This window comes from Sceloporus undulatus, chromosome 2 (assembly GCF_019175285.1).
Source record: "Sceloporus undulatus isolate JIND9_A2432 ecotype Alabama chromosome 2, SceUnd_v1.1, whole genome shotgun sequence".
Taxonomy (NCBI): domain Eukaryota; kingdom Metazoa; phylum Chordata; class Lepidosauria; order Squamata; family Phrynosomatidae; genus Sceloporus; species Sceloporus undulatus.
Window position 1 is genome coordinate 54,880,315 of NC_056523.1, and position 12,131 is coordinate 54,892,445.

At 43.2% G+C, this 12,131-nt stretch overlaps 2 protein-coding genes across 2 annotated transcripts in view; one reads left to right on the top strand and one right to left on the bottom strand.

The window, feature by feature from the left end:
• The window catches only part of RUVBL1 (RuvB like AAA ATPase 1), a 35,225-nt gene extending 31,382 nt beyond the window's left edge, over window positions 1–3,843 (bottom strand). The window contains exons 1-2 of the mRNA XM_042452896.1: window positions 3,596–3,843; window positions 1,801–1,887 (exon numbers count right to left, since the gene is read on the bottom strand). Of these exons, the coding sequence (XP_042308830.1) occupies window positions 1,801–1,887; window positions 3,596–3,736 (228 nt within the window). The 5' untranslated portion in view covers window positions 3,737–3,843. The remainder of the gene's footprint in view (window positions 1–1,800; window positions 1,888–3,595) is intronic.
• A 5,873-nt stretch (window positions 3,844–9,716) lies between these two features.
• EEFSEC (eukaryotic elongation factor, selenocysteine-tRNA specific) overlaps window positions 9,717–12,131 on the top strand; it is a 224,343-nt gene continuing 221,928 nt past the window's right edge. Inside the window, exon 1 of the mRNA XM_042453409.1 lies at window positions 9,717–10,453. Within this exon, the coding sequence (XP_042309343.1) occupies window positions 9,781–10,453 (673 nt within the window). The 5' untranslated portion in view covers window positions 9,717–9,780. The remainder of the gene's footprint in view (window positions 10,454–12,131) is intronic.

Consider the following 12,131-nt stretch of genomic DNA (forward strand, 5'->3'; position numbering starts at 1 on the left):
TATGTTGGACATAATATACAATATGATCAGTGGGAATATATCTGGACAAGGGGACTGAAATACACCGCTTCACAAAAAAATAAGAGAAAATTGGTATAAAATGTTTTACCGATGGTATTTGACTCCGGAAAGATTGGCTACAATATATAAAAATAAAAACAATAAATGTTGGAAATGTGGGGAGACTGTAGGAACGTTTATACACTGTTGGTGGAATTGCAAAATCATAAAGAAATTTTGGAAACAAATCAGGAACATAATAGGAGAAATTTTACATATTAATGTGGAATTAAGACCAGAGAGCTTCCTACTGAGCATGTTTGAGAAAGATGTAGAATCAAGATATGGTAAAATATTATTTTATATGACAGCAATGGCCAGAATATTGATAGCGCAAGTTTGGAAAACGAAGGAGGCACCGAAAATAGAACATTGGTTAGTGAAGCTGATAGAAATGATAGAGATGGATAAAATGACACAACTGTTAAGGGATGATAAGATGGGAAACGTAACAAAGAAAGTTAATGAAGATTGGAAAATGGTGATGGACTATATGAGGATGCAATGGGGAGAGGAATTAATTGAGAAAAAAGTATATACTTTCTTTCCCTTTGTTGTGACCTGATTTGTTATAAAAGAATACAAGGTGAGATAGTCATACGCTGGATAAGCGTTGCCTTCGCAATGAAGAAGTTAATATTAACACAATATATTATGAGTAATTATATATGGTACATGGAGGGAAACAGAGATGTATAAAGAATATGATAAATATAGAGGAAGGAAGTCATAGAGGTGAATGCAGAGGAGAAGAATGTGAGAAGAATGGGGAGTATGTTATATAGTAATAGAGATTGTTGTTGTCGTTGTTGATGTCGGGAATAAGTATTGGGGTTTGATATGGTAGATGTTGTGTAATGTTTGTAGTGGTTTCTGTTGGACGATTGATGTATTTTAAAATGGAACTTAATAAAATTATTTAATTAAAAAAAACTGTTTTAACAAGGGGTTATGTTAGTTTCGCTGTGCTCTAGTTAGGACAAAAGAGGTGAAATACAAATGGACTGTATAAAAATGGAATCCTTGGCATGTTTACTCAGAAGTAAGTTTGTGTTTAATGGGACTAGCCACCAGTCCTTTCATTGCATCTTTATGTCCCTTAGTGTCCTTTGTTCAGGCCAGACATGTTTATTTACTTGAACAGCTGTAATCACACTGTCAACCAGGCAACATATTTCCACCTGAATCAACCTGCATAATAATAAAACAAAACATCCCACCTCTGTAAAGCTACAGAGATGGGGTTTAAGAACAGCAGTTATCTTCAGCAGTCAGAAAAAACTGTGAGCTATCTTGGGTTCCACAGATAAATGGATATAAATTCAATAAATAAATGTACAACACCCTAACTGTTTGCATTCACCACTAATACCAGAAGTGTTCTCATACTAAGATTTTATGCTAACCCATGCCCTTGTACATGGCATATATTGCAGTGTGATGGCCTCTAACCACTAACATAAACAACAATTTTATGTTAAAAATTAACATGTGTGAAAAGCATTCCACTATCTTTCCACCCCCAACACTGGTGGGCCTGACACTTCAAATTTCCCTTTTTCCAAACACAGGAGAGACCAGATATTGCCACTATCTACAGTGAGAGATTTATAAATATGTAGAGCCTGTTATCAGTTTAATATGTTTAATATTTGCACACCAAAACATCTCCAATGTAGTCAGTGGTTGAAAATGGGAAATACAATGCATTGTTCACACTAACAATATTAGGCAAAATACCTTGCCAGTTCCAGGAGGTCCAGCTAATAACACAGCTCTTCCAGCCATCTTCTTGCTTTTGATCAATTCCACAATAACTCCACATGCCTACAGAATCAGAATGTAAATAAGAAACACATCAGGTTAGAGTCACAAGTAATTCTTCCAGAAAAAAGAGTTTGATCTGAGACTTCTGCAGGTGGATTATTTCTCCTTCCTTTTTGCAGCCTGTAGTCCCCTATGCCCTACTCCCCAAAATGTGCTTTGGGAGGCTTAAGGAGTCTCTGATACAGTAAGCAAGTGGTCCTGGGAGCTGACGAAGAAGAGGGGAACTGGCAAAATCACAACTCTCCCTCTGCTGGAAGGAGTATTCTGAGTAGAAATCGGCTTGGGTTGCTCCTGGTGATGGAATAAAAAATGAACCCAAGCTGTAATTATATTTAGTAATTCCTTTTTTCCTCCAGAGAAATAATATCCAGTTCCTTCCTCAACTTTTCTTAAAGTCAAGCTGTATGGTAAAGGTTTTATAATTCCTAATGTAATTCCCCCCAGGAGAATTTGAAGTAAAACTCTTCTCTGACAAATAAAAAAAAGCACTTATGAAAAAAGAAAACTTATGTTTGCACACACGCAAAATTTCGGTTGCTAAATATGACTTTGCCTGACAGTGGGATATATGGCATGGAGTGCACTGGAGGAGTGTGGTGCTTGTAACGTCTGTTCTGGTAGCTCCATGTCTAGTGGCCTGAAACAGTGAGTAGCAGGTACTTTCCCAGCAGTACTTTTCCCATTCAGGTTTGTGGGAAATGCAGCCCTTGATCTAAGAAACATTGAAATCACCTCACCCACCATCTGCACGCACCCTCCCCTGCTGTAGTGCTTTGAGCCTGCCAGTGTTGGACTACACACTTGATGTTACTTTAAGTGATGTAGCTTCTTCCTATGGAATTATGGGATTTGTAGTTTTCAAGCCCATGGTTCAAAGTTGAGTCAAGGGCAGTTAACAGCAACCAACTACTGTTGGTGTATCTGCACTTTAGAAATGTGACACCAGTTTAAGTGCTGTAGCTCAGGAGCCAGTGTGGTGTTGGGGTTTGAGCGTTGGACTAGGATTCCAGAGACCAGGGTTCGAATCCCTGCTTGGTCACGGAACCCCACTGGGCAAGTCACACTCTCTCAGCCTCAGAGGAAGGCAATGGCAAAACCCTTCTGAAGGAAATCACCAGGAAAACTCTTGGACAGGTTTGTCTTAGGTTTGCCATGAGTTGGAAACGACGTGAAGGTGCACAACCCCCAGAGGCACACACACACACACACAGTGCCTCCTCCTCCTCCTCATTTGTTACTTATAGTGACCAGGGAGCCTTCTGGGGCTGAGAGAATGTGACTTACCCAATTCCACCCAGTAGTTTCCATGGCTGAGAAGGGACTCAAACCCCTGATCTCCAGAGTTGTAGTGTGACACCACTCTGGCTATCAGTGTCACCATCGCTATTAAGGCACTTTATTATACAGCAGTCAATGCTTTTCGGTGGCCACTTTCCCAAAGTTGTCCGCAGAGAGCAAGGGAGACCTGAGGGCGCATCTACGTCTTAGGAAGAATGCAGTTGGACACTCCTTTAAGTGCTGCATCTGCATCCTATGGGACCCTGGGATTCGTAGTTTCACAAGGCCTTCAGCCTCCTCCCTGCCAAGGAGTGCTGCTGGGGCCTCACCCAACTACAAATCCCGGGAGGCCGCAGGATGGAGCCAGGGAAGCTAAAGCGCATCGTTCCTGCAGAGAGGTCCCCCGGGGGCTCCCTCCTCTTCTTCCTACCTCCCTGGCGTTCTCCTGCCCGACCAGCCCCGCGGCCGCGGTCTTAGCGGCGCCGCCCTCGTCCAGCCCGAGGCCCTTGACGTGGCTGTGAGCGGCGATGCGCTGCGTCTTCGAGGTGCTCTTCACTTCCTCGATCTTCATGGCTACGGCACACGACGGAGACCCACTCTGACCCCCTTCCGCCCCACGCGCCGCCAAGGAGCCGAGTGCCGCGCGTCGCCAAGGCTCCCGGCGCCCAGGCTCCTTTAGTCCCGCCTCCGTCAAGCCATTGGCTACGGCAAGCGGATCCTCCACAGCCGTTGGACCAGCCTCTTGTCACTCAGAGAGAGCGCGCTCTTAGACCCCGCCCACGCAACTCTCTCGGTGCTACTTAAAGGACACTCCGATGTCGCCCCGGGACTCTAGGAAAAAGGTTCCGCGTGAGGCGCGGCGGGAACCAAAGTTTGAGGCACTTTCTAGGTCTTCAAGGGCGCCTCTATAGATGATGATGATGATTTTCTTATATCCCGCCTTTCTCCCAATATAAGAACTCAAGGGAGCGAACAAGTGAAAAACAATATAAAATATTAAAATAGTTAAATGTAAAATTTAAATAACAATTAAGCAATCTTTATTATTATTTTATTTTCTTAAACAAAACTGAAGGCGGTGAACAAGTATGAAGCAATACCATTTAAAAACAATTAAAATACATACATATAACAAAATAAAATATAATTAAACAATTTTAAGGATCAAAACAGTTAGAAGTTATATATGTTATAGAGACGCTGTAGAAATGAGGCAGTTGCTTGTCACTACTTTAACCGACATGGCTCCGTCCCACACAGAATCATGGGGTTTGTCATTTTGTGGGGGGAATGCAAGGCCAAGGACGTTGTGAAACTACAAATCCCAGGATTCCATAGAATGAAGATTGTTGTTGTGTGCCTTCAAGTCGTTTCTGACTTAGGGCGACCCTGTCATGGGGATTTTCTTGCCAAGATTTGTTCAGGGAGTTTTGCCTTGGCCTTCCTCTGAGGCTGAGAGAGTGTGACTTGCCCAAGGTCACCCAGGAAGTTTCAGGGCCGAGCTAGGAATTGAACTCTGGTCTCCAGCAGTCCAACGCTCAAACCACTACGCCACACAGGCTCTGGAGCTACAACACTTAAAGTGGTGTCAAACTGCAATATTTCTGCAGTGTAAATGCAACCATAGTTGTTAACTGCCTTCAAGTCAACCGCTACCTATAGCAGGCCTGCACAACATACAAGACGGGGCTGCATGTGGCCCGCCAAAAGATTTTAGGTGGCCCGCAAGGATGTGGAAGGACGTCTTCAAGGCACCTCTGCCGCTCGGCCTCCTCCTGAGGAGAGGGCCATACAGAGGAGGAGGAGGAATGGCAAATGCTCACACTGCAAGGCTCCTCCACTGCTTGGCTTTCTCCCAAGGAGGCCAGGCGGCGGAGGAAGAGGATGGGCAAACACTCCTCTGTTGTTTGGCTTTCTCCTGAGAAGGACAGGGGGCAGAGGAAGAAGAGGGGCAAATACATTGTAATAGGAATTGTAGTTTATTGTGGCACCAGAGCTCTCTGACAGAGAAGGCTAAACGTCTCACAAAATTAGCACTGAGCCAGCGGTCCCAAAATGGATTATTTCTGCAGTGTGTTTTGGACCTCTGGTACATCTGTCAGCTTCAGCTGTCAGCTGGACAGTTCAGTAAGCACATAACCAAAACCACTTTCCCCTTAGAAATAAAAAGGAAAAGCAAAGTGGTAGGGCAGGCGGAGAGGAAGGAATCTATTAGCATCTTTAAGACCAATTTCTTTATACACTGATTTCCCTTCACTTTATCCTGCTTTTGGTAGAAGCAAAATAATTTTCAGGTTTTAAATACTGGCAAAACAAACACCTGAAATAAATGCATGGTGAATGGCACGTCTAGCATTTAAATTTTATTTCTCACATTTTTTGTAATATCCAGTAATAATTTTGCATATGTTTTGGTTTCTGATTGTAATATAAATAATCTTTCAGTATTATTGAAGTGTGGGAAATGATATCTCTTTAAATGGGGTTAAATGGGGTAATACATGATTTCTTTAATCATGCAACAGTTCTGCTTCTGCTTGTTACATAGTTATTCTCACAGATGTTGATTAAATTGAAAGGCTTTAAATGTTAAGGGACAGCTCAGAACACCAACAAAATAGCTGTCCAAAAGACATAAATTACCCACAGCTTTTGTAAAAGTTGCAAGACCATGAGAACTCCTTAATCTTTTCTAAGACAAATGTTGTTTTTAACTGCCCTCAAGTTGACCTCGACTCACGACGACCCTCTGGATGAAACCTCTCCAAGGCCCCTTGTCCTCCACTGCTCTGCTTAGGTCCTCCAGACTCAGCCCTGTGGCCTCTTTGATTGAGTCTAACCATCTGGCAAGTAGTCTTCCTATCTTTCTACTGCCCTCTACCTTTCCTAGCATCATTGTCTTTTCCAATGATGCATGCATTCTCATTATGTGGCCAAAGTATGACAGCCTCAGTTTAGTCATCCTGGTTTCCAGGTTTGGGCTTGATCTGTTGTAATCTCATCTGTTGATTTGTTTGTCTTCTGTGGCATCCTCAGCATTTTTCTCCAGCACCACATCTCAAATGAGTTGATTTTCTTTCTATTGGATTTCTTCATTGTCCAGCTCCTACATCCATATATAGTGATGGGAAATACAAGGGCTTGGACGGTCCTCACTTTGGTCTTCATATTTATAGCATTACACTTTAGGATCATGTCCATTTCTTTCATAGCTGCCCTTTCCAACCCAGTCTTCTAATTTCTTGACTGCAGTCACCATTCTGACAATATTTGATCCAGGGTATGGGAACTCTTTGACTATTTCAATTTTCTCTTTATTTAGGATGCATTCTTGTACATCTTCTGTGGCCGTTATAAGACAAATATAGATAATAAATTTCTGAGAGGGCTACTTCAGAATCAGGTCGTAGGTTAGACTCTTTTCCAAACTGACAAAAGCAGTACTTGGGTAACTTATCTGTGAATGCTAAAAGTGGCTCGTTGTCATTTCTGAACCAGTACATCATACAGTACATTCTATAAGATTTTAGAGGATAAAGAGGTAGCGTAAATGTAAATGTAGCAAGAATTATGTATAGAATTGCAGTCCTAATGAACATTGCTTGCATCAACTCTTATCCTAAACAGTTTGCCCCAGTGCATCAAAGAGGGGTCAGATTTATACTGATGATTTTCCTCCTTGTTATTTCTACTTTATTTTCAATAATATTTTTTCAGTCAACACATATTGTCTGAACACATATTATTGTTCATTTTCTGGGTAAAGCTGAGAAAATGTTATGGGAACTTTTAAATGCTGAACACAAATATATGCAAATTAGCATATACAGTTACAATATATAATCAAAAAAGATTGAAATTCAGCCCAACATTCCAACCACCTTTCACTGGCCACATAATTTAATCTGAAAGAAACCATGAAGAAAGTATTTTTGAAAGGCAAGCATAAACCATTTGTCACCATCATCAACACTATATTTTAAGAGAATGCAGAAAGGCTTTGTCATTCCTTTTAGGTTTGAAAGGCCTAAAGTATAACTTGATATTCTACTAACCAGAAAAATAATACTGTTAAGAAAAATTGACCTGTTGGTCTTTGGGTTTAATCAGCTTATTTCACCAACATCTCTTCAACTATTCTCTCTGTGCTTGTGGGGTTTGTGTGTCTGAACAGCCAGCCCTCTTCAGCGCAGACGTCATGCGATACCCAAGGAGGGAGCTGGAGACTTCAGAGTGGTTTTTCCTAGACTAAACGTTTGAGGTTACAGGACATAGCCTAATTTCACATAAGCTTCCAAATTTCAGTGGGACATGCTGAACCCTGAAATTGTCAAATAGTATATTATTTTTGGAGAGAGGAGAGTGTATGTGTGTGAATGACCTTCACATTTTTAACCCATCCCAAAGGTCTGACTTCCTGCCCTTGATCCCAAGAGTTTCTGGAAACTCTAGCAATTAATAGTAACATTTTGTAAAGGGGCAGTTCAATGCGTGGAGAAGGAAATTGGAGAGATGGGTGTTACATCTAATTAACAAAGAGGGGAAAAATGTTTTTGTGCCCTCTTCTGTTTCTTTATTTATGATTTGTAAGGGTTCTATTTTTGTAACCTTTCTAATAGCAAGTCTTGGGTTCCCCTGTTTCAATATCTTTGCTGGCGGTCCCCCTTGGAGGGTCCAGGAAACTAAACTTCAACTTTCTTGGCCTTTAAAAAAGAAGGAATGTTAGATTTATAGATACTTTTACATCTTGCTGAACAACAGCAACAAAACTACTAAAAGTTACCACCCAGCTTTTGTTCTTTTCTGTATGTATGTTGTGTGCCTTCTTAATTTAATTTCCTTAGGTTCCAATCTTGAGAACCAGTGTGGTATAGTGGTTTAAGTGCTGGTCTAAGGTGCTCAGCCATGGGAACCCACTGGGTGACCTTGAGCAAGTCACACTCTCTCAGCCTCCGAGGAAGGCAAAGGCAAACCTCCCTCTGGACAAATCTTGCCAAGAAAACCCCATTGTAAGGTCACTGTAAGTCAGAAACAGCTTGAAGATACACAACAACAATACAACAAAGTTCCAGTCTTATGCTTCTTATAAAAATGTGATTTAATCTTATGAAACCAGTAGGATGAGCTTTGTATATAAGGATTCATGTAGCATATACCCACGTGTTCACTTGTGTAACTGCGGTTGCCAGGTCAGAATTATCCCTAGGCCCTGAAATTTCGGGCCAAGACTTGAGTCCTAGGGATGCCCCCGAGATGTTACAGAAGGCTGGTTCTGGTGATGCTAGTAGACACGATACCTTAAGCATCAGCCACAGCTGCACACAGTAAAAAACACTGTTATCTAACAACTGTATATAACTCCACCATTAACATGTAAAAACTACTTCCTCCCACACAAGGGTCCCACAGGTATATAAACTCCACACACCTCTGTGCCACCAAGCTCTGAAGATGCCAGCCACGGTTGCAGGAATAAATTCCTCCAGAATGTGGCCACACAGCCCGAAAAACCCACAGAAAACTATGGATGCTATCTGTGAAAGCCTTCACAAATGAGGGAAACTTCTATTAACATACCTTTCAAGGAAGTATTTTTGTCCTGAGATTCTTCCCCCTATGCTCTGAGGTCTGGTGAAGAGGGACCAGGCCCTTAATATCTGGCAACCTGGAGGTAACAGAGATACCTGGAAATCTATTCACACATTTGGAAACATGGAAAGTCCTTAGTGTGTGTGTTTTTTAATGTATGAAGTATTCTTTGGATCATGACTTCAGTAATTATTCATAAAGAGATGAAGTGAGGGCAGGGAAATGTCTAATGAACAAATTCTAAGCCGCTCTGATAGCCTTGGCTGAAGAGCAGGATATAAATAAATATTATCAGTATTGGTATAAACCCACTAAAGTTACAAATGGCCATTCTAACAATCTCACTTTATGACTGACTTCGTCTAATGTACAATAGAAGTTTTATTGCTGTGTGGTGTAGTGATTGGAGTGCTGGGCAATGACTCTGGTAAACCAGGGTTCAAATCGCTGCTTGCCATGGAAACTCACTCAGGCTGTACCCGCACTGCATAAATCATCCAGTTTGAGACTGCTTTAACTGCCATGGCCCAAAGCTAGGCAATTCTGGGAACAGTAGTTTTGTGAGACATTTAGCCTTCCCTCTCAGAGAGCTCTGGTGCCAAAACAAACTACAATTCCAGAACATGGAGCTATGGCAGTGAATGTGGTGCCAAACTGGGTTTTATTTTGCAGTATGGATGCAGCCACAGCCACAGCCACACACACAGTTGCCATATATATACATACACACATATATCATATGCATATACAGTATATACTCACACATATATTATACATATACACACTCTCTCTTAAACACACACACATATATTTATATATACTCATATACATACACACACACACACACATATATATATATATACACACACACACACGCATACACACCTGTATACATATACATATACATTTACATTATAGTCACGCGCGTATATATGTATGTATAGCTAAGTTTTATTGGGGAGCTAGGCCCAAAAGCACAATGCAGAAACAGTCCCTGTTTGGGGCCGCTTTAACCGTCCTGGTTGAATGCTATGGCATTCTGGGAAGTGTAGTGTTTGTGAGACAGTTCTCCTTCTCCTTGAGAGAGAGAGAGGGGGGGGGCCTCTGGGGCCACCACGATCTGCCCTCCCCAGGATCCCTGGCGCTGAGCCGGGGCAGCCCAAGCGGCCTGAGGCTGGGTTATTCCCGGGGCGCGTCCGAGGCCTAGTCCGGAGGGCGCCGGGCACACTCTCGCCCAGCAAGCCCTTCTTCCTTCCCCAGGCGGCGGGCGACGAGGAAGCAGCAGCAGCGCCTCCTTGGCCGGCGGAGTTTCCTGCGGAGCGCGCGGCCTTGTGGCGGCCTGGGTTCCTGGGCTGCTGTGAGGCCCGGGCCTTCTCCTCGCTCGGGGCGGCAGCAAGAGCCATCTCCATGGCCGGCGCGGCAGGGTCTCCTGCTCCTGGGGCGCTGAACGTGAACGTGGGGGTGCTGGGCCACATCGACAGCGGGAAGACGGCGCTGGCGCGGGCGCTGAGCTCCGTGGCCTCCACCGCCGCCTTCGACCGGGCCCCGCAGAGCCGCGCCAGGGGCATCACCCTCGACCTGGGCTTCTCCTGCCTCGTCACCCCGCTCCCCAGGCACCTCGGGCCCCCCACGGGACGCCTCCAGCTCACCCTGGTCGACTGCCCCGGGCACGCCTCCCTCATCCGCACCATCATCGGAGGTAGGGACGACCCCCGAACAACACCCCTCGGCAGGGCAGGCAGGCAGGGGACACACACAGACACACACACACACACACGTGTAATATACATATACTCTCTCTCTCTCTCTCACACACACGCATATATGTACACACACACGCACACACATGCACATATATGTAATATACATATACCTTCACACACACTTATACACATACATACATATATATACTCAAAAGCACATATATGTAATACACATATACCTTCACACACACTTATACACATACATACATATATATATACTCAAAAGCACATACTGTATATGTAATACACATATACCTTCACACACACACACACATATATATATGTATTCACATGCACATATATGTAATATACATATACCCTCACATGCATATATATACACATACATACATACATATTCAAAAGCACATATATGTAACATACATATACCCTCACACAGATACACACACACACACACACACACATATATGTACACTCATCCCTCCATATTTGCGGATTTGATGATTCATGGATCTGATTATATATGCTCCCTCTAGGAACATCTAGGTCCTCCTCCAGTGCAACTCTATGGTCAGCTTTAACTAAACATTGCCCTGAAAGGCCTAGAGATTCCTAGAGAGAATGCTCTACTAGGCGTCTGTATCTCCTCCAGGGCAGTTCTATGCTCAGTGTCTGTCGGACGTTCACCACAGAGTTACACCGGAGGACCTAGAGATTCCATATTCACAGGGGTCTTGTGCCCAAACCCTAGCGAATATGGAGGGACTAGTGTTGAAATCTCTACATTGGCTGTCAATTAGCTTCCGGGCGCAATACAAAGTGTCGGTTATTACCTATAAAGCCCTACATGGCCTGGGCCCAAGTTACTTGAGGGAACGCCTCTCCCTACTCAATCCGCCCCGGACTCTCAGGGCATCTGGCACAAAAATACTAGAACATCCCAAAACCAGGTTGAAAACCACCTCTTGTAAAACATTTTCTGTGATGGCCTCTAGACTTTGGAACAACTTACCAGAAGAGGTCCGTCTTATACCTTCTTTGAAAGCCTTCAAGAGGGCACTGAAGACAGATCTTTTCCAGCGGGCCTATCCAATGGATCTCCTCTAATCTGATTTTGAACAACTGAATATGATGACTCCATTCTTACGACTGTAACAACTCTTCCCCTTTTTTATTTTTGATTGATGTATTTTGTATTATCTATGTATTTTATGATATTTTTACTGCTGTAATCCCCTTTCGATTTGAAGGGAGAAGCGGAAGTTATAAATAAAATTTATTATTATTATTATACACACACACATAAATACATATACATATATACACACACACACACACACACACACACACACACACACACAATATACTTATATACAGAAGGACCCCGGAGACTGTACAGGCCCAAAACAGACTGCAGAAGTGATCCATTTTGATACCGCTTACACAACCCTGGCTCAGTTCTAAGTCCTAAGTAATCCTGGGAATTGTACTTTGTTGTGGCACCAGAGCTCTCTCTGACAGAGAAGGCTAAGTGTCTCACAAACACTACACTTCCCAGGATCCCCTAGCCCTGAGCCAGGGCAGTGGAAGCGCTCTCAAATTGGATTATTTCTTCTGCAGTGTGTTTTGGATCCTCTAGGCTGCATTCCCACTTAC